Genomic DNA, 23933 nt, shown 5'->3' with positions numbered 1-23933 from the left:
AAGGGACCATTATGATCATCTAGTCTGACCTCCTGCACAACGCAGGCCACAGAATTTCACCCACCCACTCCTGCGAAAAACCTATTCCCAGCATTCCCAGCTTTCCTCCTTTCTTGTGGGAACTTGTCTATCTCTCTTGGGTTGTAGCTCCAACATGAACCACTAGTCCCTGTTACTGGATGCCAACCCACTCCTCAGAACAAAATGGCAACAGGCTGGCAAGAGGTGGGTAAGCTATCTACAGCTAAGAGAGTGACTGGAGAATTTGTAGTAGCTCTGTGTGGGGACCAGCAGCCAATGGAAGACACAGTATTCAGGGGGAACTTTCCATTCTTTGTCCACTTGGAATGGAGAAGAACTTTCCAGCACTTGTCAGGGACTAGGACGAGACCTTGTTGTGCTCAAGAAAGGCAGGTGAAACTCCTTTTGGGGGAGAGGGACTGGTGACAAATATAACTTTTGCTGTAGACCCTAAGTAAATAAAAATAAGGACTCTAAGAATCAAGGCCATAATCCAAAACCAACTAAAGTCAATGGAAAGACTCACATTATCTTTAAAGAACATTGGATCAAGCCTTATAATACACCCACACAAAAATTGCAAAACAGGGAGTAAAACCTGTATGCTGATTTCCCTGCTCTTGTTTTTAATTTAATTTTAGACAACAAATTAGTACTTTAGACTTTAGGACTCTCCAGCACCTGAAGCTAGTTGGATCATTCACCACCTGGCAATTCAGTTCTCTCCCTGGCTGCAACTTCTTTAAAAAAGCTGCAGAGCTCAGGATGGCACAGAGCTCTTTAAACAGCAACTTTTCCAAATGGCAACTTTACACATAAAATTGCATCCAACCCTCCAAGCCTTTAAAAGAGCATCCTTACCAATAAGGAATAGAAGTTCTATGACATGCAATTCCCATAGCAGCTCCTGATCGGAGAGCAGCAGCTCTTTCCTTTTAGTTTTAAGAGTAACACTGAATAATTTTTCTGAGAAAATGTTGAGTTGTGCCTAAACTTTTCAATTTTCCCTGAGGAAAATTACAATGAAACACTTAGTTTCATTTCAGGTAAACCCAAATTGAAACATTTCATTGAGTTTTGATTTGACATTAATCTCTGAATCTATTGGAGCTTCTGTGCATGGAAGTTGCAGTTCGGGTCTCTCAGGCCTCCTTTCTCTCCTTTGGGTCAGTCTCCCTGGTCAGATTAAATCTCCCATAGTGAACCATGGTCATAGGACTCCCATATGACTCTTCAAGCTTTCAGCCAGAGGGAGATATACCATGATATATCATTAGAGATGTAGTCTTGCCTGTACTGGGGAATGGGACATGAGACACCCAAATTACAACTTCCATGAGGCACCGCAGTGGATCAGATGGATGCAGAGAATAATGTAGACTCAAACAGAAACAAAACAGTTTATTTCAGATTGACAACCAAATTAAATGTTGAAATGGAACATTTTGACATATCTTAATAAAAATTATTGAACTTGTCATTTGCATTAAAGTTTCAATAGTTCAACATTACATCCTGAATCAGGATGAAATCAAATGTCAAAATATCAGAATTTCCTACTGGATGAAAATTCCATTTTTCTTTTAGCTCTAGAAATAATTGCCTTTGAGTTTAAGGTTTCTGTGAGCACCTCTAAAAATTCTGCTGCATTAGTTAGGTTAGGTGTCTTTAAAACTCAGATGATATTAGGACTCTTTCCTCTTAGTCAGCCTCACTTGTGGGTGATGCTTCCATGCAGCACAAGGGAAGGTGTCTGGCAAGCATCCAGTTGGAAGTTAAAGCTCTCATTGCCCTTTTCTAAAAGAACAATAAGTAATTTCAACATCCCCTCTCTCAAGGAAACACATCCTATTGTCTTAGACTGTATGAAAGCTAATGTTGAGTGCATAATGGCTGTTATATTTACCAGTTCAGTCAGAGCAGTAACGCAACATCTAGCTCAGTGTCATTAATTTGAAAAATTCTAGGATTATGAAAACCTCAACTCAAATTGTGTTCTGTTGTATCTGCTCATTTTGCAAAATATTTAATAGAATGCCAAACTCATATATCATACCTAGAAGAGGACCTCTTGAATAGCCAATAACGGTTCCCTTTTCCTCTGTCACTCTGATAACTTCGTAAAAATTTTAGTATTGTATTAGTGTCTATATAATCATTCTATTGTATGTACTGCTTTCAATGGATGAACTGGATAAGATAACCCTGTCCCCACAGCAATACCAGACCTCTTTTGAGGTTCCAAAATTTTGGTGCACTCTTTTTTATTTTCCTGAACTTCTACGTTTAGCCTGGGTCGGGAAGCAGAATTACCAAAATACTTCAAGAAATTTTGTTTCTCTCATATTTCAAGTCCAACAAAAGATTGGGGCAGGAACTGTATCTTACAAAACTATAAAGCTCCTAGAACTCTCCTGATGCTGTATAAATAACATCACAAGAAATTCTGTTCTCATGAGACTTACAGCCAAACTTTAATTATGGTTGCTTATTCAAACTGAAACTCTCTAGAAGTACCCCCTCATTACCGCTGGACTAAATTAAGGAAGGAATGTAATTAGTTTTGTCTTATGTGATGCCACATCTTTGTGATCAATAAGATATAATTGTGTGTGTCAATGACAGGAAAGTTCAAATAAAAGTTGTTCCCTTACATTATAATAATGAAATATAGCACACCACACAAATGTTTTTGAAAGGAGTAACATTTTTAAAAGGCAAAAATATGAATGCACTAAATCAGAAGGGAGAGAAGGTGTTGTTTAATAATTAGAGCAGGGAGTGCTAAATTAATACAAGAGTTTAAAATGAACTTTTTGAGCTATATTCATCCTTAGTGTAATTCCCCTGGCTTCAGTTGAGTTATATAGAATATAACAGACATCTTATGTAAAAAAATGATAATATGCATTTTCTGAAAAATGTGTCCTTTAAAATAATTCTGTAAATTGAAGTCATGCAAGTAGGCACTGATCCAGCAAAGCACTTAAGCACATGCTAGTGAATAGCCCCATTGCCATCCATGGACTGCATAGTGCAATTCAGGAAGGGTCATGCAAAGGTGGCTGTAAAACCACTGAAACTATTCACATGCTTAAAGTAAAGAACACGCTTAAATGTTTTGCTGGATTGGGACCCTATGTCCCGAGACTTCAGAAAAGAAAGTTGATTTAATGCTGTGGACCAGTTTGTTGAAAGCTGTTTATTTTTTTCCCCAATCTCTTTATTTTTATTTCTTTAATCAGAATACCCCCAGGGAAGAGTTTATTTGACAAGACTCCACCAATCTCTGAAGGGGAGAAAAGGAAAAATTACTGCAGATGTCAGAAGGAGCACACTCTATCTCTGCACTCTGTAACTACACCAAATGCCTTTCAGAGGTCTTTTCCACAATCTCTAGGCTGCCATTATGATAATGTGGATTATACTTCTGCAATCCCACATCTAGATGTTACATCAGAATATGTCACTCGCTTAGAAATAGAATCTACTTTAAGAAGTGATGGGAAATTGTTGGCCAAAGCATTTGATCAAAGATATCTGCCTAAATCAGTCAAAAAGAGAGATAGCCACGATAGCAGATTAAAACAATACGCACAAAAAGTTTCCTTGAAAAATCAAAAAAACAACAGTTTTATTAACTCTACTAAACCAGAAGAAGTGCTAGATAGAGCAAAAAGGCAAGAAGACTATTCTGAATACTTACCTTTTTATTCATTTCAAAATGAGAGTCAAAAGGACTTGGAAAGCTTTGCATATTTTTTCCCAGAGGATTACTTTGAAGGGATTCAGCCGAAAGTTCAGTCAAAATGGCCTACTCCAGGTGGCCTAACCTCAACCAAAGCCTTGGAGATCTGTCAGCAGGTTCTTGCTAATTCTACTATTGGCTCCATCTGTAAAGACATCCTTGGGAGACAGCTGGATAAGGCAATTGATATGTGCCTTTTAGATCTGCAACTCAAGGATGACCTGGCGTGGGAAGGTGCAATGATAGCGTTTTTGGAAAATGAGTGTGAAAGAAAAGTGCTAGAAAATAGAACTAAGCTGTTTCATACAGCAAATGGGCTACTTGCCACTCACGAGGAAATACTCACAGCTCTCAGGTGTCCCAATTTCTGTAATGGCAACGGACAGTGCACAGAATGGGGGTGCCGATGCTTTGAAGACCACAGTTCCTATGACTGTAGCATTGCCAAGAGTGAGTAAAACATTCTGTTTGTTCCTATTCTGCCCATCTTCTTATGGTATTAGAGTTATTAGGTGAAACATCTGCACAGAGTTGTTTGCTCTTCAAATAGCTTTACCAGTAAGTTATTTGATGAATTAGTAATCAGTGCTTTGACCTTGAAAAGCTGAACAAAGTATCTTGTTGGCTGGTCTTTCGCTTTTTTACCTCAGTAACATTTTAAAAATGGATTTTAGAAGCCCCTTAACAAATTGGTTTTACAGAAGTGATTTTCTTTACATCTGATCTGTCACCTGCACACTGACAAACACACTGCTGCCAAGAATGAGGGTCCTGCTAATACTGTGGTCGATACACAGGCTAGCACTGCATAGATGGCTCTTTCTTCTTTACTATTAGAAAATAAAATTTGTAAATGAATTTCAAATGTTACAGTAATCCAAAGCAGCTAGAGGAATAAGTAATGTTTGCAAAGTTAAATGACCATGTAACTGGCTATGGGATCAATTTTAGCCTCAGATATGTTCACAGGGCTTATATAGACGTTGCTTGGTGTTAACATGCATCTGTGGACATAATTTGGCCCAAAGGTCCTGATTACACAAACATTTATGCACATACTTACATTCAGGCACATAAGTAGCCCCTTGAAGTTTATGGGTTTGATTCTCATTTAACCTCAGGCCTCTCAGTGTAAATGAGGAACCATTGTGCCAATGTGACTACTTACAGTGCTTGAAGATACACATGTGCATAAATGTTTGCAAGATAGAGTTATACGTTGGAAATTTATGCTCCGATTCAGCAGTTTGTTCAAGCACATGCTTAAACTTAGGAATGCAAGATTTAAGCGCCTAAGTACATTTATGAATAAGGATGAGAAGACTCATGTGCTTCAGGTTAAGCATGTGCTTAAGTGTTTTGACTTAATGTAATGCAAACATGAAAACTTTTTTTTATTTGTGGAAATGCTGGGCTAATAATATTTACACAGTAGTTTACTGAACAACTTTTGCTTGTTTAAGCAGAGGGTTTTTTCAGTTATTTACCCAGCTGATACAATATTAATACATTATTATGTTTGGTGCATAATTTATTTGCTGAATTTTACAAAGTTTTCCTGACCAAATGTTTCATGTCTTTTTCTATTTTGCCCAGCTTCAATCGATGTGGGGAAATTGTTTTGAACAGATTTTTTCCTATGGATAAATTTCAAGAGAGAGAGAGGGAGGTTTTTAGAAGTCCCTTCTGGTTTTTCAGTCAACAGTGCTACCTATCAAGTAATAAATGATGGTAGCGGTTATATATGGCTTTATTTGGCAACATTGCTTTGACTGCTAACAAGCAACAGACTAGAGAAAAGAGCCTGAGACAGCACAGAATGGCAAAAATTGAAAACAAAAATGCACATCAGTTGCTGCAAATACAAACTGATAGACATCCCTGTGTATTGACTGTTTGATTTGCGGCTCAATCAAACTCCAGAGGGTGTTTTCTCAATAATTCCTCCCTTTGGGGACTTTAGTTTATTACTCTAATAAGTTCAAAACACTACAAATCTTCCATCTAGCCTTCCTAGTTGTCCCACGCCCTTGATGCAGGATTCATAGTCCTGTTGCTGCAAAGGCACGCTCCTCCTCCTCCTCCTTGCAGGTTCTCCCCCAGACCTTCCACCCTGAAGTTCAGTTTCTCAGCCTAGGCCTCCTCATTGGCTCTTCACTAGCTTTTCTTAAATAAAAGTCTGCACTCCCTGAAGTTTTTCCCCAAATGTCGACAGGCTACCCTTTTATCTTCCAGAAGGTCTGTTTCTTAGTCACATGCCGCCCCGCCCCCCCGCATCACATGCGCCTTGTACTCGGTCCTGGGTTAAACTTGGCACAGTTTGGAAAATGTAAATCTCATATCCAGTTTGCTACTGAACATGAATTCACTATCCTAGGTATAAAATTAACATTCATATCATCATCGGTGTTTCTAAAAAAAAACCCACAGAAGGACATTTTCTGTTACCACTTTCCCAGGCACCTTTCTCAGAATTTCATCACATTTCATTTAAAAAGAAACACACTGAAGCTCTTTCAGTTAAACCATGTATACTTTATATTCTGCCAACCTAAATACCTTCTGCAGTTTCAGTTGGATATAGGATTCTTCTTACCTGTTAACACCACACTGCAACAAAACACAGCTCCTGTGTTCCTTGCAAAAGGTGGACTGAAGTGGATGATGTGATCCGTATATATTGCATATATGTAAGAAAGAATGGCCACACTGGGTCAGACAAATGGTCCATCTAGCCCAGCATCCTCTTCTCTGTAAGTGGCCAATGTCAGATACTTCAGAAAGAATGAACAGAACAGAGCAATTATCAAGTGATCCATCTCCAGTCACAGCACCTGGCAGTCATAGGCTTAGGGACACCCAGAGCACGGGGTTGCACCCCTGATCATCTTGACTAATAGCCATTGATGGACTTATCCTCCATGAACTTATCTAGTTCTTTTTTGAGCTCCGTTATAGGTTTGACCAACCCCAACAACCCCAATGGGGTTCCACAGCTTTACTATGCGCTGTGTGAAGAAGTACTTCTTTTTATTTGTTTTAAGCCTGCTGCCTATTAATCTCATTGCGTGACCCCTCGTTCTTGTGTTATGTGAAGGAGTAAATAATACTTCCTTATTCACTTTCTCCACACCACTCATGATTTTATAGACCTCTATCATATCCCCCTTTAGTCATCTTGTTTCCAAGATGAACAGTGCCAGTTTTTTTAATTTCTCAGCATATGGAAGCTGTTTCATACCCTTAATCATTTTTGTTGTCCTTCTCTGTACTTTTTAAAATCTAATATATGTTTTTGAGATAAAGCTACCAGAACTGTACCCAGTATTCAAGGTATGGGCATACCATGGATTTATATAATGGCATTATCATATTTTCTGTCTTATTATCTATCCATTTCCTAATGGTTCCTAACATTCTGTTAGCTTTTTTGACTGCTGCTGCACATTAAGCAGATATTTTCAGAGAACTGTCCATAATGACTGCAAGATCTCTTTCTTGAGTGGTAACAGCTAATTTAGACCCCATCATTGTGTGTGGATAGTTGGAATTATGTTTTCCATTGTGCATTACTTTACTTTTATCAACATTGAATTTCATTTGCAATTTTCTTGCCCACTTAACCCAGTTTTGTGAGATCCCTTTGTAACTTTTCACAGCCAGCTTTGGATTTAACTATCTTGAATCATTTTGTATCACCTGCAAACTTGCCACCTCACTGTTTACCCCTTTTTCCAGATCATTCATGACTATGCTGAACAGCATATACCCCTGGAGGACCCTCAGATCCCTGGGGAACCCACTATTGACCTCTCTCCATTCTGAAAACCGACCATTTATTCCTACTCTTTGTTTCTTGTCTTATTGATCCATGAGAGGACCTTCCCTCTTATCCTATGATTGCTGACTTTGCTTAAGAGCCTTTGGCGAGGGGCCTTGTCAAATGCTTTCTGAAAATCCAAATATACCATATCCACTGGATCATCCTTCTCCACAAGTTTGTTGACCCCCTCTAAGAATTCTAATAGATTGGTGAGGCATGATTTCCCTTTACACCAGCCATGTTGACCCCTCCCCCAATAAATCATGTTCATCTATGTATCTGATCATTCTGTTCTTTAGTATAGTAAATAGTGCTTCCTTCTGCAACCTCCTCCACTGTAATTTCTCATTTGCAACTAAGGATATGTCTATACTACCCGCCGGATGGGCAGGCAGCGATCGATCCAGCAGGGGTGGATTTATCGCATCTAGTCTAGACGTGATAAATCAACTCCCAAGCACTCTCCCATCGACTCCTGTACTCCACCGGCGCGAGAGGCACAGGCACAGTCGATGGGGAAGCAGCAGCAGTCGACTCACCATGGTGAAGACAACGCAGTGAGTAGATCTAAGTACATCGACTTCAGCTACGTTATTCCCAGTGTAGACCAGGCCTAAGAGCCTGGATCATATTTTTTACCTAATTAACATTTATAAAGTGCTTTGAAATCCATGGACAAAAACAACTATAGAAGTGCAAAGTACATCTTTTATACAAGAAATTGTCTAAAACATTTTATTGCAGGCATCCATCTTGGGGTGCTTTATAATTACACAAGCTAGAGAGGGCAAAGGAAAGACACAAAAATGGGGGAGAATCAAACTAAAAAGGAGTAAATATCGCCAAAGTGAGTCACTACTGCACATTTTTCTTTGAAAAAAGAAAAATCCTTAACAAATGAAAACAAGCAGATGCAGCTGACCTGGGGAACCTTTAACATTTGCTTTTTCCATTTTCCACAATACCAGTGAGATTACACATGCTGCCTTCTGAGAAACAGCAAGCAGTTTCTTTGGACTTAAAGCAACAGTCGCCCACAAAATACCAATATACCCAATCCACAGACATCCAATAGCTACTCACATCAACAGAAAAAAAGTTAAAAAAAAAAAGCTACACAACACGGTCTTACTAGGTGTGGTCAAACTATTAATTGCAAATAACTTATCTGAAAAATTTAGCATTTTTTTTCATTTGTGAATTGCTTGCCAGCAGATTGATTTTAGACCCTACTCGTGCAATTTGATTCATATGGACCATCCCTGGTCCCCTGTGAAGCCTTTTTGAAGGGTTTTAATGCCTGAATACTGGTATTCATATGAAGAATTGTCATTTCCCAAATGTTAATATGAACAAAAATCTTTTTGCATGAATATTTACAAATACTGTATACACAGGGACACAAACATGACTGAACCAAGAGCTGTTTCATATTTAAAAATCTGTTCACCCACTGGTTGGCAGTATTCTGTATGCTCCTAGCTATTCTTACAACCTGAAACTAAAGCTAGTTGAAATTTTTCATTCAAAACTTTTTTATATATTTATTTAATTTATTTATTTTTAAACAAAAATGGCTTTTTTTCTTTTTTCGGGGGGTCAAAATGGAAATTTCTATGGGGAATGCTCATTTGCCATTCACTTTTTATTTTCAGTTGAAAAACTGAAACTCTCAATTTTTTTAGTTTTTGATTGCCAAAAACCAAATATATATCTCTATATAGAGATATATAGATGTCAGCTGAAGATGTGTAGTCTGGGACCACCAAAAGCAAAAAAAATATTTAAAGCCTGAAAAATGTAGGTTTTCAGCCAACATTTTTGGGAGGGGAGAGTTTGTTGAAGAAAAGAGAGACATTTTCAGTTTCTCAATGAGTATCTTTGAAGAAACATTTTGGCAAAAATGAAAATTTTTATTTTCATTTCAGTTTTTCACAGCGACAGAAAATATTTCTCAATCAGTTCTACCTTAAACATAACTCTAGTTATAGCAAGCAACTAAAATTGGTCACGTAGCACAGCTTGTGAAGCAGTTCACAGAATTCATGTCTGTTTTCACGCACACAATTTTCTGGAACATTTACCTTTGGGGTTGTGAATGTCTATATTTGGTCTCTTCCCAAAAGTGATTTAAAGAACATGTTGACAAAGTCCTTTGGGCTTTTTCAGTTATGGGATGAGTACAAGGAATATATGTTTTCGCTAGTGCTGAATCAGACTACAGAGAAATGGCTCATACTGTAGTTTGAAGTTTTGCATAAAGATAGTCCTTTTTGAGGACTGAAATCTTTGTTTGGGTTGAGAAACATACTGTTGAAAATTACTTCTGAACATGTTCAGTGGCCACTGCTAAGACTTTAGCAAAGACTAATGATTAGGGAAATCTTAATTTTTGCATTTCCTAAATTTTGAGTGCTTTGCAACCTTAATAATGTTCTTTTCATGTAGTTTTGTTTGTGTGTAACATATACATACTGCATTCAGTCTTACTCCCACTGAACTTGGTGTCAAAAACACAATTACATCAATAGCAAGATTTGGCTATAATTGTTATTAAAAGCAATGGGAGCAAGTTTGGGCCCCCAATTATCCACAACAAAAGACTGTTAAATCCTTTGCTTCATTGTTTCTATTTTCTTCAAATATAGCTGGTATATGAGTTTTCAGGAAGATTTAAAGTTTGAAGAGGTAGGAACAAACTGATTTTTAGCTACAGGGAATAAAAGAAATATTAGATAAATGTCAAAAGTCAAATCAATGTAATATTTTAATGACTTAACTCATGTTTCCCATTTTGCAGAACTTTTCTCCTTTATCTTCAGACGAATTCTTTAATTTTTCAAGCTTAATTAATTTTTAAGCCAAATTTATAGGGGAGAAAAAATGGGCCTTTGCAATGGAAGTTGGTTGCAATCTTAAATATGTAGAGGCTACTTCATCTCCACAATATTCATAGATTACAAGGCCAGAAGGAACAAATGTGATCATCTAGTCAGACCTCCTCTTGATGCAGGTTATAGGACTTCCTGGAATTAATTTCTGTTTGAACTAGAGCATTGGTTGATAAAGATAATAGCACTGAAGTAATCTATTTGGACTTCTTTAAGGTGTTTCACTTGCTACCACACATTTTGTTTAAAAACCTAGAAAAATATAAAATTAACATGGTACACATTACATGGAATAAAAGCTGGCTATTTGATAGGTCTCAAAATGTAATTATAAATAGGGAATCATCATTGAGTGAGTGTGTTTCTAGTGGGGTCAGTCCTGCAAGGATCTGTTTTAGGCTATATGCTATTTAACATTTTTATCAATAACCTAGAGGAAAATAAAGTCATCACTGATAAAGTTTGCAGATTGCATAAAAATTGGGGAAGTGGAAAATAACGAAGAGGACAGGTCACTAATATAGAGTGATCTAGATCACTTTGTAAACTTGGTGGAAACAAACAATATGCATTTTAATACAGCTGAATGTACTAAATACATACATCTAGGAACAAAGAATGTAGGTTATGCTTACAGGATGGTGGATTCTATCCGGGATGCAGTAACTCTGAAAAAACTCAGAGGGGTGGATATGGATAATCAGCTCCCACTGACATTTATACTGTGGCCAAAAGAGATAATGCCATCCTGAGATGCAAACAGGGGAATCTTGAATAAGAGGAGAGAGGTTATTTTACCTCTGTATGTGGCACTGGTACAACTGCTGCTGAAATACTGTGTCCAATTCTGGTCTTATTCAAGAAGGATGTTGATAAATTGGAGAAAGTTCAGAGAAAAGCCACAAGAATGATTAAAAGGATTAGAAACCCTGCCTTATAGCAATAGACGTAAGGAGCTCAATCTATCTAGCTCAACAAAGAGAAGGTTAAGGGCTGAATTAATTACAGTCTATAAGAACCTACATGGGCAACAAATATTTAATAATGGACTGTTCAGTCAAGCAGATAAAGTTATAAACTAATCCAATGGCTGGAAGATGAAGGTAGACACATTCAGACTGGAAATAAGGTATAAATTTTTAACGGGGAGAGTAATTAACCATTGGAACTATTTACCAAGAGTTTTGATGGATTCTCCATCACTGATAACTTTAAAATCACAATTGGATGTTTGTTCTAAAATAAATGGTCTAGAATTTGTTTTCGGGAAGTTCCATGGCCTGTGTTATACAGGAGGACAGACTAAATGAACATGATGGTCCCTTCTGGGTTTGCAATCTATGAACCTATGAAATTAATGTGTTTAGTATAAACGTGCCAAAGTTAATGTTGTTTGAACCTTAACTTTTACAGTCACTGACTTTATGATTTAATCTGTATTGCTTAACATTGCAGCGACACAGAGCTTTTTTTTTTTTTTTTTTTTTAAATTTAATGGACAAAAATGTTAAGAGAAGATTGTGTTTGTCATAAAACTAGGCTTGGAAGGATTTGATTTTTATCAGTAAACATCAGTATATGTGAGTTTCACTGTGCACACACAAACTAATGAAAGAGTATATCCATTGATAATAACTGAAATTTACAGATAGGCCAAATGATGAAATGCTGCTTGAGAACTTATTAGAGTTTGATTTAAGGCTATTTGCTTTGAATATTTTGACATGAGGCTAACAATTTATGTTTTAATTATTATGAAGCTTTAGCTTTTTGAATCTCATCATCTACTACTGCCATTAAATAATTGTCTGACCACCCCCAAAATTTTCTGCAACTGTGAAAATTTAAATCAATAAAAATAGAAAAAAATGCTTAAAAATTAACATTGCTATTATCCATCAAAATTATTTAAAAAATAAAAATTAAATTCTGCCAAGCCTGCATTAAACCTATTCACAGAGATGAGTGCTATAGTGTCACAAAGTAAAGGGAGCAATTTAAACAGCAATGCTGTGTTTGTTAAACAGCAGTTAAAATATTATCTTCAGTTCTCAGAACTGAGTATCTCTCTATCTTTTTATCTCAACTCTTCTAAGATATCAAGGGTGAACTCCTGGCCCTGCAGAAGTCAATGGGAGTTTTCAGTGGAAAAATCCCAATGACATCAGTAGGGTCAGGCTTTCGCACCAGAAAACACTCCTGGTAGCAAAGAACTAAAATACCCCCACACCAGTAAAGATGTATATGCTAATAAAAACAGTATCAACCAACTGACTTGCAGGTCACGCATGCCTAATTCTAGCTTGTACAGGAACACTTGTACAGTCACTCATGGACAAGGACAAACAGCATAAGCCTCAGATTTCAATACACTCGTTTAGAGAATAAAAGGTGTAGAAGTTAAGGAAGAGGAAAGAATGGAATGGGGTTTCTGTAGGAGAAAGTACAAAGTTGCCTCACGCTTGCTTTAAGAGGTGCAAGACCCAAGATACAATAAAGTGTATGTTGATATTGAACAGAGATTGTCCTCTGTGATGCTTAGTTAAATTCCACTCTCTGGAAGAAGTTACCAAAGGGGGAAAGGAATATGAATAATGAAGCAGAAGAAGAGTCCTTGTTCTGAACATGTCTGTACCCATAAGCTGCAGAACAAAGTATAGTATAACTTTCTCAAACCAGAATTTGCATGCATGTCTTAAAATTGTCACAACAGCAAAGAGAATAATACCAGGAGCATGTTTGAAATTTCTTGTCTCACACTCACCAAAATCCTACCCTTAGGATTGTACATGACAATGTGTTTCTGACATTGGAAATGTATATCCCTGAAGGGTATAGGAAAATAAGGTGTGCATATAGTATTTTTAAGGAATGAAAATACAACCCAGAACACATTTCAAATAATTCAGCATTTAAGCATGTTTGAATTCATGAGAGGTGAATGTTTCTTGTAGATTTACTCCTCATGTAATGTTGATTTCAACAAGGAGCTGTCCAGGTGGCCAGAGTTAATATTATCCTCAAATGAAAACTGCAATTTAGAGTTGAAAGGCACCTCTGAAATTTGGCATTGCTCCAGAATCTTAGACTTTCTTAATGCTGCTTCACATTTAATAAAAACTCCCAACACCTGTAGACGGTGCTTAAAATGTCATTACCACCTGTAATTAAATGGAGAATCTAATTACCATGGTTAACAAATCAGGTTGGCGCCTCCAATTTCTATACATTGACCACATTGACTATAAAAAAATCCATAACCAGTAAAGTACACATAGATGGATATTATATGCAGCTTGTATAAAGCTCTCTAGAGCAATTACAAAATAAAAGGTAATGAGGAATAATAAGGACAAATCAGTTTAACTGAGGTAATGACACTTTAAGAGCTCTGGTTGCAAGTTTCAATTCAAATGTGGAAAGTTCTGGAAAAAAAATTCCAGCCATCAAAGAAAAAGAAAATAAACTTCTTAAAACATATTACAGGACGACACGAAGCTAATGCTAAACCACCGTATTTAGGAATGTATCATTCTCATAGGAAGGTGAGGGAGCCATGTGTTTAAACCCTTGTATGCTGAGATGTGAATATGCCTCTTGATTTCAGCATTTCTGCTAAGAAGCTGTTTGGATCTAGCTGAATTTTTAGAGCTCTGAATCACAGCCAAACAGGTTCCCTGTAGCCACTTATAATAACAGTTACATGAGTTACGCTGTGTTATTTTTAAAATAATTCTATTGACCATTTTGAATTTTATCATACTGATTTTGGCCCAAATCTTGTTCTTTTACTGCAGCTGTAATTAGAGAATATTAATGAAAAACAAAAGCTATATTATATAATGCTAGGGGACTGAGTTAAAGCTACCGAAGTGGAAAACTTTGGAATGAAGGCTTCCCACGATCTTGTAGCACAGATGGCATATGAGATCTGTTAAGCCCTTTTGACTCCTCTGGCCCAAGATGGAGTACAAAGATAGCCAAGGGTGGAATATCATGGGGAATGAAGTTTAAAGCTGACCCTAAACATTATTTTGCTCTCATTGTTTATGTTATAGAACAAAACAGAAGGGAAAATTAAAAGGGAAGATTGAAAATGCTTTGAGTCCTAAGGGGAAGGGTGCTATCTTCAGATTTTATTAGTTAAAAAAATCTGCTGTTGAGATTTTATATGAGAACATATTGACTTTGAAATAAATATGGTGCTTTCACTGCTATCAGCTCCATGGTCCTTAATCTCCAGATCATGACGGGCTGTGGAAATTATTTAAGGGCCATTAGTCTGTCAAGCAAATACATACTTTTTGGCACATTTAATATGTGGTTTATAGACATGATAGATCACAACAGCTTTGAGTAGGCCATTATGGTGCATTGGGTCATGGACATTCTCTATGCATAAATTAGGCTATCTACTGCATACCAAACACTGAATGGAAAAACAGTTAATTTTTGAAACTTGGTTTACATTGATTTTTATACAGAAAGGCAATAGCTGCTCATAGAGTCTCATCTCTCTCTCATTGGCCCAGACTCTGCCACCCATACTCGTGTTAGGTAGTACTTTATTCTACTAGTAGCCCCATGGAAATCAGTAGAACAACCTGCAGAGCAAGGTGCTACTCAATGAAGATAAATGGGGTAGATTCTGGTCCTTTGAAATTAGCATCAATTCTGCCAGTGACTTCAGTGGGACTATGATTAGACACTTGATGAACACAGTAGGGTATTTTATAGGACAGTGCTGGCTTTTAGTAGGGAATAGTCATCTGAAATCACAAAACATCCCTCACATAAATCAAATGAATCCAATTTTTAGAAGTTAGAATTAAATTACTATAGAAAAACCAAAACCAAAACACCTTCTCTTGGGGTAATTTTGGAAATCACCTTATATACCTGTTGAAATACATTTTTAACGGGTCAAGTTATAGCAATCTATCAAAAATTGTCTTTTAAAAGAAATGCTGACATATCCTTAAGTATAGTGGAGATAGTGGACATCACAGTGATTACCATTTAAGCCTTGTTGGCCAAAAGACCATGCTATTACAATGAAACACTGCAATTATTAAACGGGCATTATTCTTTTGGAAGATTTCTTTCTTTTAAATCTAAGACAATGGACTTGAGTCTCTTCTCCTTTACACCCACATAATTTCATTGACTTCATATGAGTTAGGGCTGATTTTCACTAGTATACATGAGAGAATATCAGGCCTTTTGTCTTAAAAATATTCATTTCTTTTTCCCAAAGTCCCTCTTCATGTTATTGACTCCACTTTTCCATTCCATCATTCTGATTTTTCTTTCTTATTTAGCTGATTGTAAATGTTTGAACGTTTCCTGTGACTGTCCAGTATAATAGATGCTCCCATACTTCCTCCAAACACACACAAAGATGGCAAGTGAGGTACAGTTGTTTATGTACTAGGAGCTAACACCCTCTTATCCCATCATATTCCTCTTCCTTTACTACTAATTTTTGAAACCCCAGGAGCATGGTATGCAGGTTTCCCATGTACAGTATGTAGCTGTTTAACATGCTGCTGCCACTCCGCTAGGATCAGGGTTTTTTGGTAGAGCTTAAATGTATTAAAAATACATTCTTACTTCCTTCAAGCTGATATTCCTAGTGTCTCCAAAGGAGTATGGCCTATGCACTGAGATAACTCTATTTTGCAGACGAGGCTGTGTAAAGTCTGTAAATGGAAACTTTTATGTTGAGGGTCAAAATCTCAACTTAATAAATTTTTCCAAGCCTACATGAGTATCTCAGAAAACAGATGTGGATGGAATATGAAAATGTATATCAAACATTGCAAAAATATTGGAATTTGTTAACTGTTTGGTTATTGCTTTGGTATATTTTTCAGTTACATCAAATAATGTTTTAATATGGATATTAAGTATTTTTTTCAGATTTATCTGCAAGTTGCTTTTAGCACTATTAATTCCTTCCTCCCAGCTTGCACACACAGCCATACAAAGGCCCAATACTGCCCACTCTTAAGAACATAACTTTATTCATTTGAGTGGGCTCATTGACATCAGTGGGACCTTTCATCTGAATAAAATTACTTAATGGGCATGTCCAGAAGTGGGCCCTGAACACCTACAGAAAGATGCTTTTCTAGGATGCAGAACAAAGTGTTCAAACAAACACAATAAACAACTTTTAGCAAGGAGGAACCCAGGCCTGGACGTCACTAGAGGTAACATTTTCAAAAGTCCCTTTTGAAAACAGAACTTAGGTGCTTTTGAAAAATGTACCCCAGATGCTTTTATACTTAGCAAACCAATGCTGCAAAAGACCATATTTGGGTAAATCACCACCATAGCATATACAAACCTCATGAAAAACTAAAATAAAACATTTTTGAACTAATCCTTACAGGTTTTGCTACTGAGATACTCTGATGTATGTTAAAGGCAAGAGATTTCCACAGCCACATAAAGCAGACTTCTAACTAAGAGTTTTGTAAGTGATTCTTAAGGGTGAACAAGTCTGGTTTAGTTTTGAAGTCTTTTTCTTTCCATAGCAATTTTAGTTTAAAATTTTTATAGTGATAATGTAATAAACACACATTTGAAAAGACAAACATCAATATCATCCTCAATCTATTGTTTTAACTCCAAATTCTTTCCATCCAAAGCACAAACCTGGCTGAGTTAGAGTGGGGTTATTAGCTTGATAGTTACAAAGTCAATAGAAACTGAATTTTAAAAGGATATCAAATTCTTATCACAGGGTACGTGGAAGGTTGCATGCTCAGTGATCCATATTGTTCCCTGAAGATCAGATCAGGGAGATTAGTCTTTTCTGCTGATTAGTTTATTTGCTTTAATGCAAAGCAGTGAAAGCAATTCAGTGAAGCATGTGGCTAAACAAGACCATTTTCTGAGTTATGGAGAATTCAATACTACAAAACTTCATAAAATGGGAAGTCTGACAACAGCCAGAACATTCAAATGTAAGCGTATAATTCTTTATACTGTGCTGCTTGAAGGCATTACAGGAAGTTTCAGACTTAAATCTTGCAAAACCAAAACCAAATGAAATGGGAAACCTTAGTTTCCTTACAGGATAGTTCATGAACACCCATAAAAAGCTTGTTCAATTTTGAATAGTAAACATCTTCATAAGAACCAAAGCTCATTTACAATTTGCAAACAGAAAAAAAAAGGCAACATTCACCTACTAAAATACTCACTATGGACAATTCATCCTGCTCTGCTGTGGACATATAGGCCCTGATCCTGCAGACACTAATGTAGGTAAGTAACTTTACATAAGTAGCTCCTTAGAGTTCAGTGTGACTAGTCACATGCCTAAAGATACTGACCAGGAGCCTAATCCAAAGTCCCATTAACTCTACAGGGCCTTGGATCAGATCCTAAAAAGAAAGTTCTGACATACAGAAGTGGGCCAGTACCCACTGATTCCAGTGGCTACTGTTACACTAAGAAGCATAATTGTTTACAGCATTGGGACCATAGTATTTTTTATTTTATTACTGCTCACCGGCATGATATAGGAACCTATGCTTAGGTACATATTTGAATGCCAACTCATACACAGATGTCAAAAATATTCAAATGAGACCTTCAAATCCAAAGTCCTGTTTCCTTTGCACATCATGACACTTGGAATCGTTAGACCTACAAATCCAGGTAGAAGATACCATAAGTATATATGGGAACATGCTTACCTGACTTCAGATCAATATTAAGAAATTATGGAATGGGTGATCTGGAGGTGAAGTAAATACTAGATGTGTCAAGTTGACTGTGTAAGTCATTTGAGAGTTTAGCATGGCTGGATAATTCTGGTTTGGCCCTGACACATATAGTTATATATATATATATACTATATATATATATATACTATATATATATTTGATATAGTTGAGATGTGCACAGGATGTGAGCAAACCTTATAGAAACAGAGCAGAGCTTGCTTTACTGCAAACTACACGTCTACTTTAGGAGGCACCCTGGGAGTAGCCACATGTATTCCCGTACAGGAAATGGCTATATAAGTATATTCCTTTCTCCCACTCCTATATGGTTATAACCTAATATGATTTTTAAGCTCTATAAAGCTTTCAAATCTGAAATAATGGAAATAACACAATGTTAGCTACAACAGTACTAGCGGGCACTGCTACTATCATGAAATACACAATGAAGTGGTTTTTTTGTTTTTTTTAATGCACTAACCATAGAAGAAAGCAATTGATCAAAAATGTTCACCACCTCTGACTAATAGTTTTGTATCTTACACGGCTACTCAACCAGCTGATGAGTGCTAATAAGCTTTACATTCTTTTTGTAAATACAGCATTTGTGCCCAACAGTACTTTTAATGCCACTGCAATAAAACCTTTAACAAAAAGAGGTTAAAAGCATTTCAAAAGCACAGGAGAAGCCTTTTACAATTTTCTACATTTGCTGTGCTTTCTCCCCTCCTCAAAAAATAAGTGACATGCAGCTATTCTACCTGAGCTGTGATCTGATGGGATCACAACATTTAAGCATCATTAGTCCCTATCAGATCTTTGGTAGGAGAACCTTCAAGGGAAAGACAGGTGCTATAGGAGGTCCTATTGTCAATTCAGTTTGTGGAATTCTGTCCCTTGAATCAGAGCCAATGTACCATTATACTGTAATATTAGGTAATACTGTGCTTCTGAAGGAGCTGTCTTAGATATACTGTAGCTCAAACCAAAGTTATTGGCTAGATACAGGAAACGGTGAAATTCTAAGGCCTCCGTTATGCAGGAGGTCAGACTACTTGATCATAATGGTCCCTTTTGGCCTAAAAAATCTATGAATCTTTCCTCATGAAACATGAAACTGGTATCCTGACCTTTTGTAGTCATGATAGATGACAGACAAGTGCTCAGATACTGTGCTGATGGGGGTTGACACTTAGATCTATCCCATGGCACTTTTTGCAAGAGTAGAGGTATTAACTTCAGCATGCTGGCTAAATTTCTATTTGGGCATTGCATTCTGACTACCTAAAAGTGCCCAGATATACAACAACAGTATAGAAGAGAAATGAAGAACAACTTTAAAATTACAAGGGAAATGTACATCCGAGAAAAGGTAAATACCTGGGTTGGACTTTAACTCAATATGCTAACAATTTAAATATTCTCTTTCTGTATATTCTTTGGACAGTGATTCCACCATAGCATAAGGAAGCCCTAAAAACAATAAAACTCAGTAGTTCTGTCTTGCTACCCACCTGAGGATCATAAAGCACTTTACAAACATAAATGAGTGAAATTCCACCTGGTGCAGAGGGACAGCAAGGACTATGCAGCATTTAAGAGTATGTCTACACACCAACAAGACACCCACAGCTGGCCTGTGCTAACCAACTCAGATTCATGGGGCTCGGGCTATAGGGCTGTTTCATTACTGTGAAAACTTCTGGCTCGGGCTGGAGCCTGAGCTCTAGGAGCCTGTGGGGTGGGAGGGTCCCAGAGCTTGGGCTCCAGTCTGAGCCCAGAAGTCTACACAGGAATGAAACTAGCACCACAGCCCAAGTCCCGGGAGCCCAAGTTGGCTGGCACAGGCCAGCCGTGGGTTTTAATTTGCTGTGTAGACATACCCTCTGTCCCAGATAAGCCTTCAAAATAGGGTTTAAGTAAGACTTTAAGTGACGCCCAGGCCTAATTCTGGCTGTCTGCAGAGTTAAGTTTCACCCATTAATGACTTAACCCTCACCGTCACAACATGCCTGTGAGGTCGGTTAGTATTATTATATACACAGCTCCTTTAAAAGTGATATCTCTTAGCTAACTGATTAAATGAGTTGCAGAAAACTCATTGATATCAGCCTAGCAGCACTGTGTGTTCAATAGGATTACTATCTAACTAGAGGTTTCAGAGTAACAGCCGTGTTAGTCTGTATTCGCAAAAAGAAAAGGAGGACTTGTGGCACCTTAGAGACTAACCAATTTATTTGAGCATGAGCTTTCGTGAGCTACAGCTCACTTCATCGGATGCATACTGTGGAAATCGCAGAAGACATTATATACACAGACACCATGAAACAATACCTCCTCCCACCCCACTCTCCTGCTGGTAATAGCTTATCTAAAGTGATCATCAAGTTGGGCCATTTCCAGCACAAAACCTCATGCTCAAATAAATTGGTTAGTCTCTAAGGTGCCACAAGTCCTCCTTTTCTTTTATCTAACTAGAGGTTCATCCCCTTCGATGCTGATTGCTGCAGCTACCCTTGTACGGCTGTGCTATTTGTATGTGATGTTTCAAAGCAGATATACGAGGTATGTGAGCTATGAATACAAGGGAAAGTGTTTTTTTTTAAAAAGCAGGGCAACAGTAAAAACAATTTGATAAAAATGAAATGAGTTTAATGCTTCTCTCTAAAGTTCTGTGTTTATTTCACCCTTTCAGAGAACACTCTGGAGATCACAGACTTAGAGAACAGGGGTCTCTGTGATATACGAGTTTCTGATTGTAACAGGATCCGGGTGTTTGGCCTCAGCTTCAGAGACTCTCCTGATCTGCACTGTGAGGTCACCAGATTGATTGTAAGCAATGTACCATGGGAGCGCAAAGTCAATCAGCAATACAGTAGAACTATTTACGTGCTTACATTTGTAAAAGCACCTACTCCTGTAAGGATCAGTGGCCCAGATCATAGAATCATAGTACTGAATACTGATTGATTTCAATAAATTGATTTCAATAGGAATTAGGTATCTAATTTAGGATCTGGGCCTGAGTCCCCTCCTATCCAATTGTCATTACCAGGTGCAGAACACCTTCAACTCCAGGTGCAAGCATATACATTGTAAGCAACAGTAACTGAAGCCAATCTAACATGATTGGGTCATAAGTGAGCCAAAGCAATATATTCTCACCATTCTTCTTTTCTGCAAGCTTTGTTTAGCTCTTTTTTGGCTCAGCTATACCCGCATTCAACGAGGCCTAAAATCACAGTATTATTTCTCATTTTGTGCATCTGGAATCTGTATGCATGGCTGTATTTCTAAATGTATTTGAATGTGAAATATAATATTTAAATCATAGTTAAAGAAGGCTTCCCTGATATAGTGACAGGATAGATTATTTTTCAAAATGAAGCTGTTCCCATCAAAAGATTAGGGGGCAAACCCTGCGCATTTACCCACACAAGTGGCCTGTTGAAGTCAGAAAGGGCTATACCCTGTTCCAAGAATAGCCAGGAGGAGGCAGTGGGCACTCTGCAATGGTTACAGCACAGTTCTAAAGTTGCTATTGCAGTTCTGAAGCCTGTTGTAGGGTCCACTGCTCCTTGGAGGCATTGGCTGCTGGATTTCAAGTAGGTCCTACTCTTCTGACGGGCCTCACACCTGCCAAGTCCCATCACTTAGGTGTCTCAGATGGAGGCAGGCTACATAGCACACAGTGAATGGGGACTCCTGCTTGAGCTGGTTTCCCTTGTGTAGCAGAACCATCTTGATTCTGCTTTTTCTGGGGCCCTCTGCAGCCTTGGAGGGGGAGGTGAGATTTGCTGCTAAAGGCTAAATTCTTTACATTATTAATTAGAAATATAAATATGTGCTGACAACTGGAATTCATTTGTATCTGGCTTCTGCCTGCATACATTTTCTTCTGTAGCATCTCAATGGCAACTGGATATCAAGAGAACAAGAACCCACAAAAGCAGATTTTCTCAGCTCTACAGCTGTTGACTGCCAGATTCCTGTTCTGAACAGCACAGAAACAGAGGCTGCGCGCTTCATGGCTGATGATGAACCATTCGCAAGATGGCAAGTGAAAGTAGGAATTTTTTATATTACTAAAAGACAATTAATGAGAATATCAGTTTTTCTGGTAATTAAAATGCAGAGTAAAATATTATTCTCACCCTTCATTTAATGTATATAGAAATATATACCTTTCATACCATTCAGGAAAAGCAAAGCAAAACAAAGTCACAATATTGTGGACATATTTTAAAGGCAAGGATAAGGTGCAAATTCCAATCACTGTTCCTGGTAGTCATCTAAGATTGATGCACTAGTCTAATCAATTGTTAATCACTAGTATTTCACTTCTGGGGACCCAGGTTCAAAATTCTGATAAGATCACAAGTAAAAAGGAATCTTGTCTCATCCTGTTGTATTGTATATTTTACTGTACATCACAAGACCACTGTACAGACTGGTATAATTGACAGTCTTTTCTGAGGTGAGTGCCAGGATTAGCACTGTACAAGCAACGATGCATCAGATGAGGACTGAAGTGCACTGGCAGAGCTATAGGAGAAAGCTTTCAGAGCACCTGCTCACACTGTGCCTGGCTCTGCTGGGATTTCAGCCCCTCACTTTAATCAGCCTTAAATATTTACAGAAAATCAGTACCCTGGTGACCCTGTACCTGCTGCTTCTACTCGGGTAGTCTCACCCCTCCAACAGGACAATTATTAACTATTATATTTTATGGAAAATACACGTGCATCTCTCTCACACACACATTCTAGCTTTGTATTTTTCCACAAAACGCAATTTTGTCAAGGTTGAAAATCTGAGATAAAAAACAACTAAACAAACTGTAGCTGGAAAAATCAGGGAGACTCTAGGAGCAATTGTAGATGTGCTTTGAAAATCATTATTATACCTCGAATGTCAACAGCAAACATTTAATAAACTAGCTACAATCCATTATCACTGCTTTCATTGCAACACAGTGCTTTGGTAACTGTCTGTAATATGGACATACTAGTTGCATGCTAAAATCCATGCTGCCCTGGTCAATGGGAGAAGTCCAGGGATGTGGAGGCCCTTAGTCTCTGTATCTATACTCCTGCCCTCTTTAATAACTAGATAGATAGATAGATAGATAGATAACCTGTGCTTCAGATCTTAAACCAGTCTCGATTGGAAATCAGGATGAGACCTATGTAGGGGGCAAGAGTACCCCACATCTGCCTACTGGAGGATTCTTATACCTTCCTCTGAAGCACCTGGTATTGTCCACAGGATACTGGACTAGATGGACTTTGATGCACTATGGCATTTCCTATATTTGTAGGTCCAGGTTTCCCAAGATCTAAGGAGATGCTACACCCTCTGCTTGTTATGTGGGTTGTGAGGGGAAACACTGCCCACTAATGGAATAATTTGGAGGAACTGAACTTCCTGGATCCTGTGTGGCAGGCTTTTCCTTGCGAGGGTATAATTAGTAGCTCTGTGTCTAAATAAAGGGCACTTTTCACTAGGCTGATTAATTAGGTTGATAGTTTTATACCTTATGCTTACTGTGTATTATGGTTCATTTTGTTTTCTGGTGCCACACACATTCATAGTTTGGTTGTGCAGCTTCTTTATTTTTCCCTTCCAAAGTTTCCATAGAATGTTTCTCTTCTTGAACTACAGTTCAAGGAAATCTGTCTCTGAGCGCTCTTCACCTACCCAGCCTT

The 23933-nt window shown here is 37.7% G+C and overlaps 1 protein-coding gene across 1 annotated transcript in view; it reads left to right on the top strand.

Annotated features, from left to right (window-relative positions):
- LOC102931520 (von Willebrand factor D and EGF domain-containing protein) overlaps positions 1-23933 on the top strand; it is a 159154-nt gene that overhangs the window by 22655 nt on the left and 112566 nt on the right. Inside the window, exons 7-9 of the mRNA XM_043525552.1 lie at positions 3267-4219; positions 20921-21144; positions 22130-22291. Of these exons, the coding sequence (XP_043381487.1) occupies positions 3267-4219; positions 20921-21144; positions 22130-22291 (1339 nt within the window). The remainder of the gene's footprint in view (positions 1-3266; positions 4220-20920; positions 21145-22129; positions 22292-23933) is intronic.

This window comes from Chelonia mydas, chromosome 11 (genome assembly GCF_015237465.2).
Source record: "Chelonia mydas isolate rCheMyd1 chromosome 11, rCheMyd1.pri.v2, whole genome shotgun sequence".
Lineage (NCBI taxonomy): Eukaryota > Metazoa > Chordata > Testudines > Cheloniidae > Chelonia > Chelonia mydas.
Note: the sequence above shows the minus strand (reverse complement) of the source record. Positions and strands in the feature narration are given on the sequence as shown.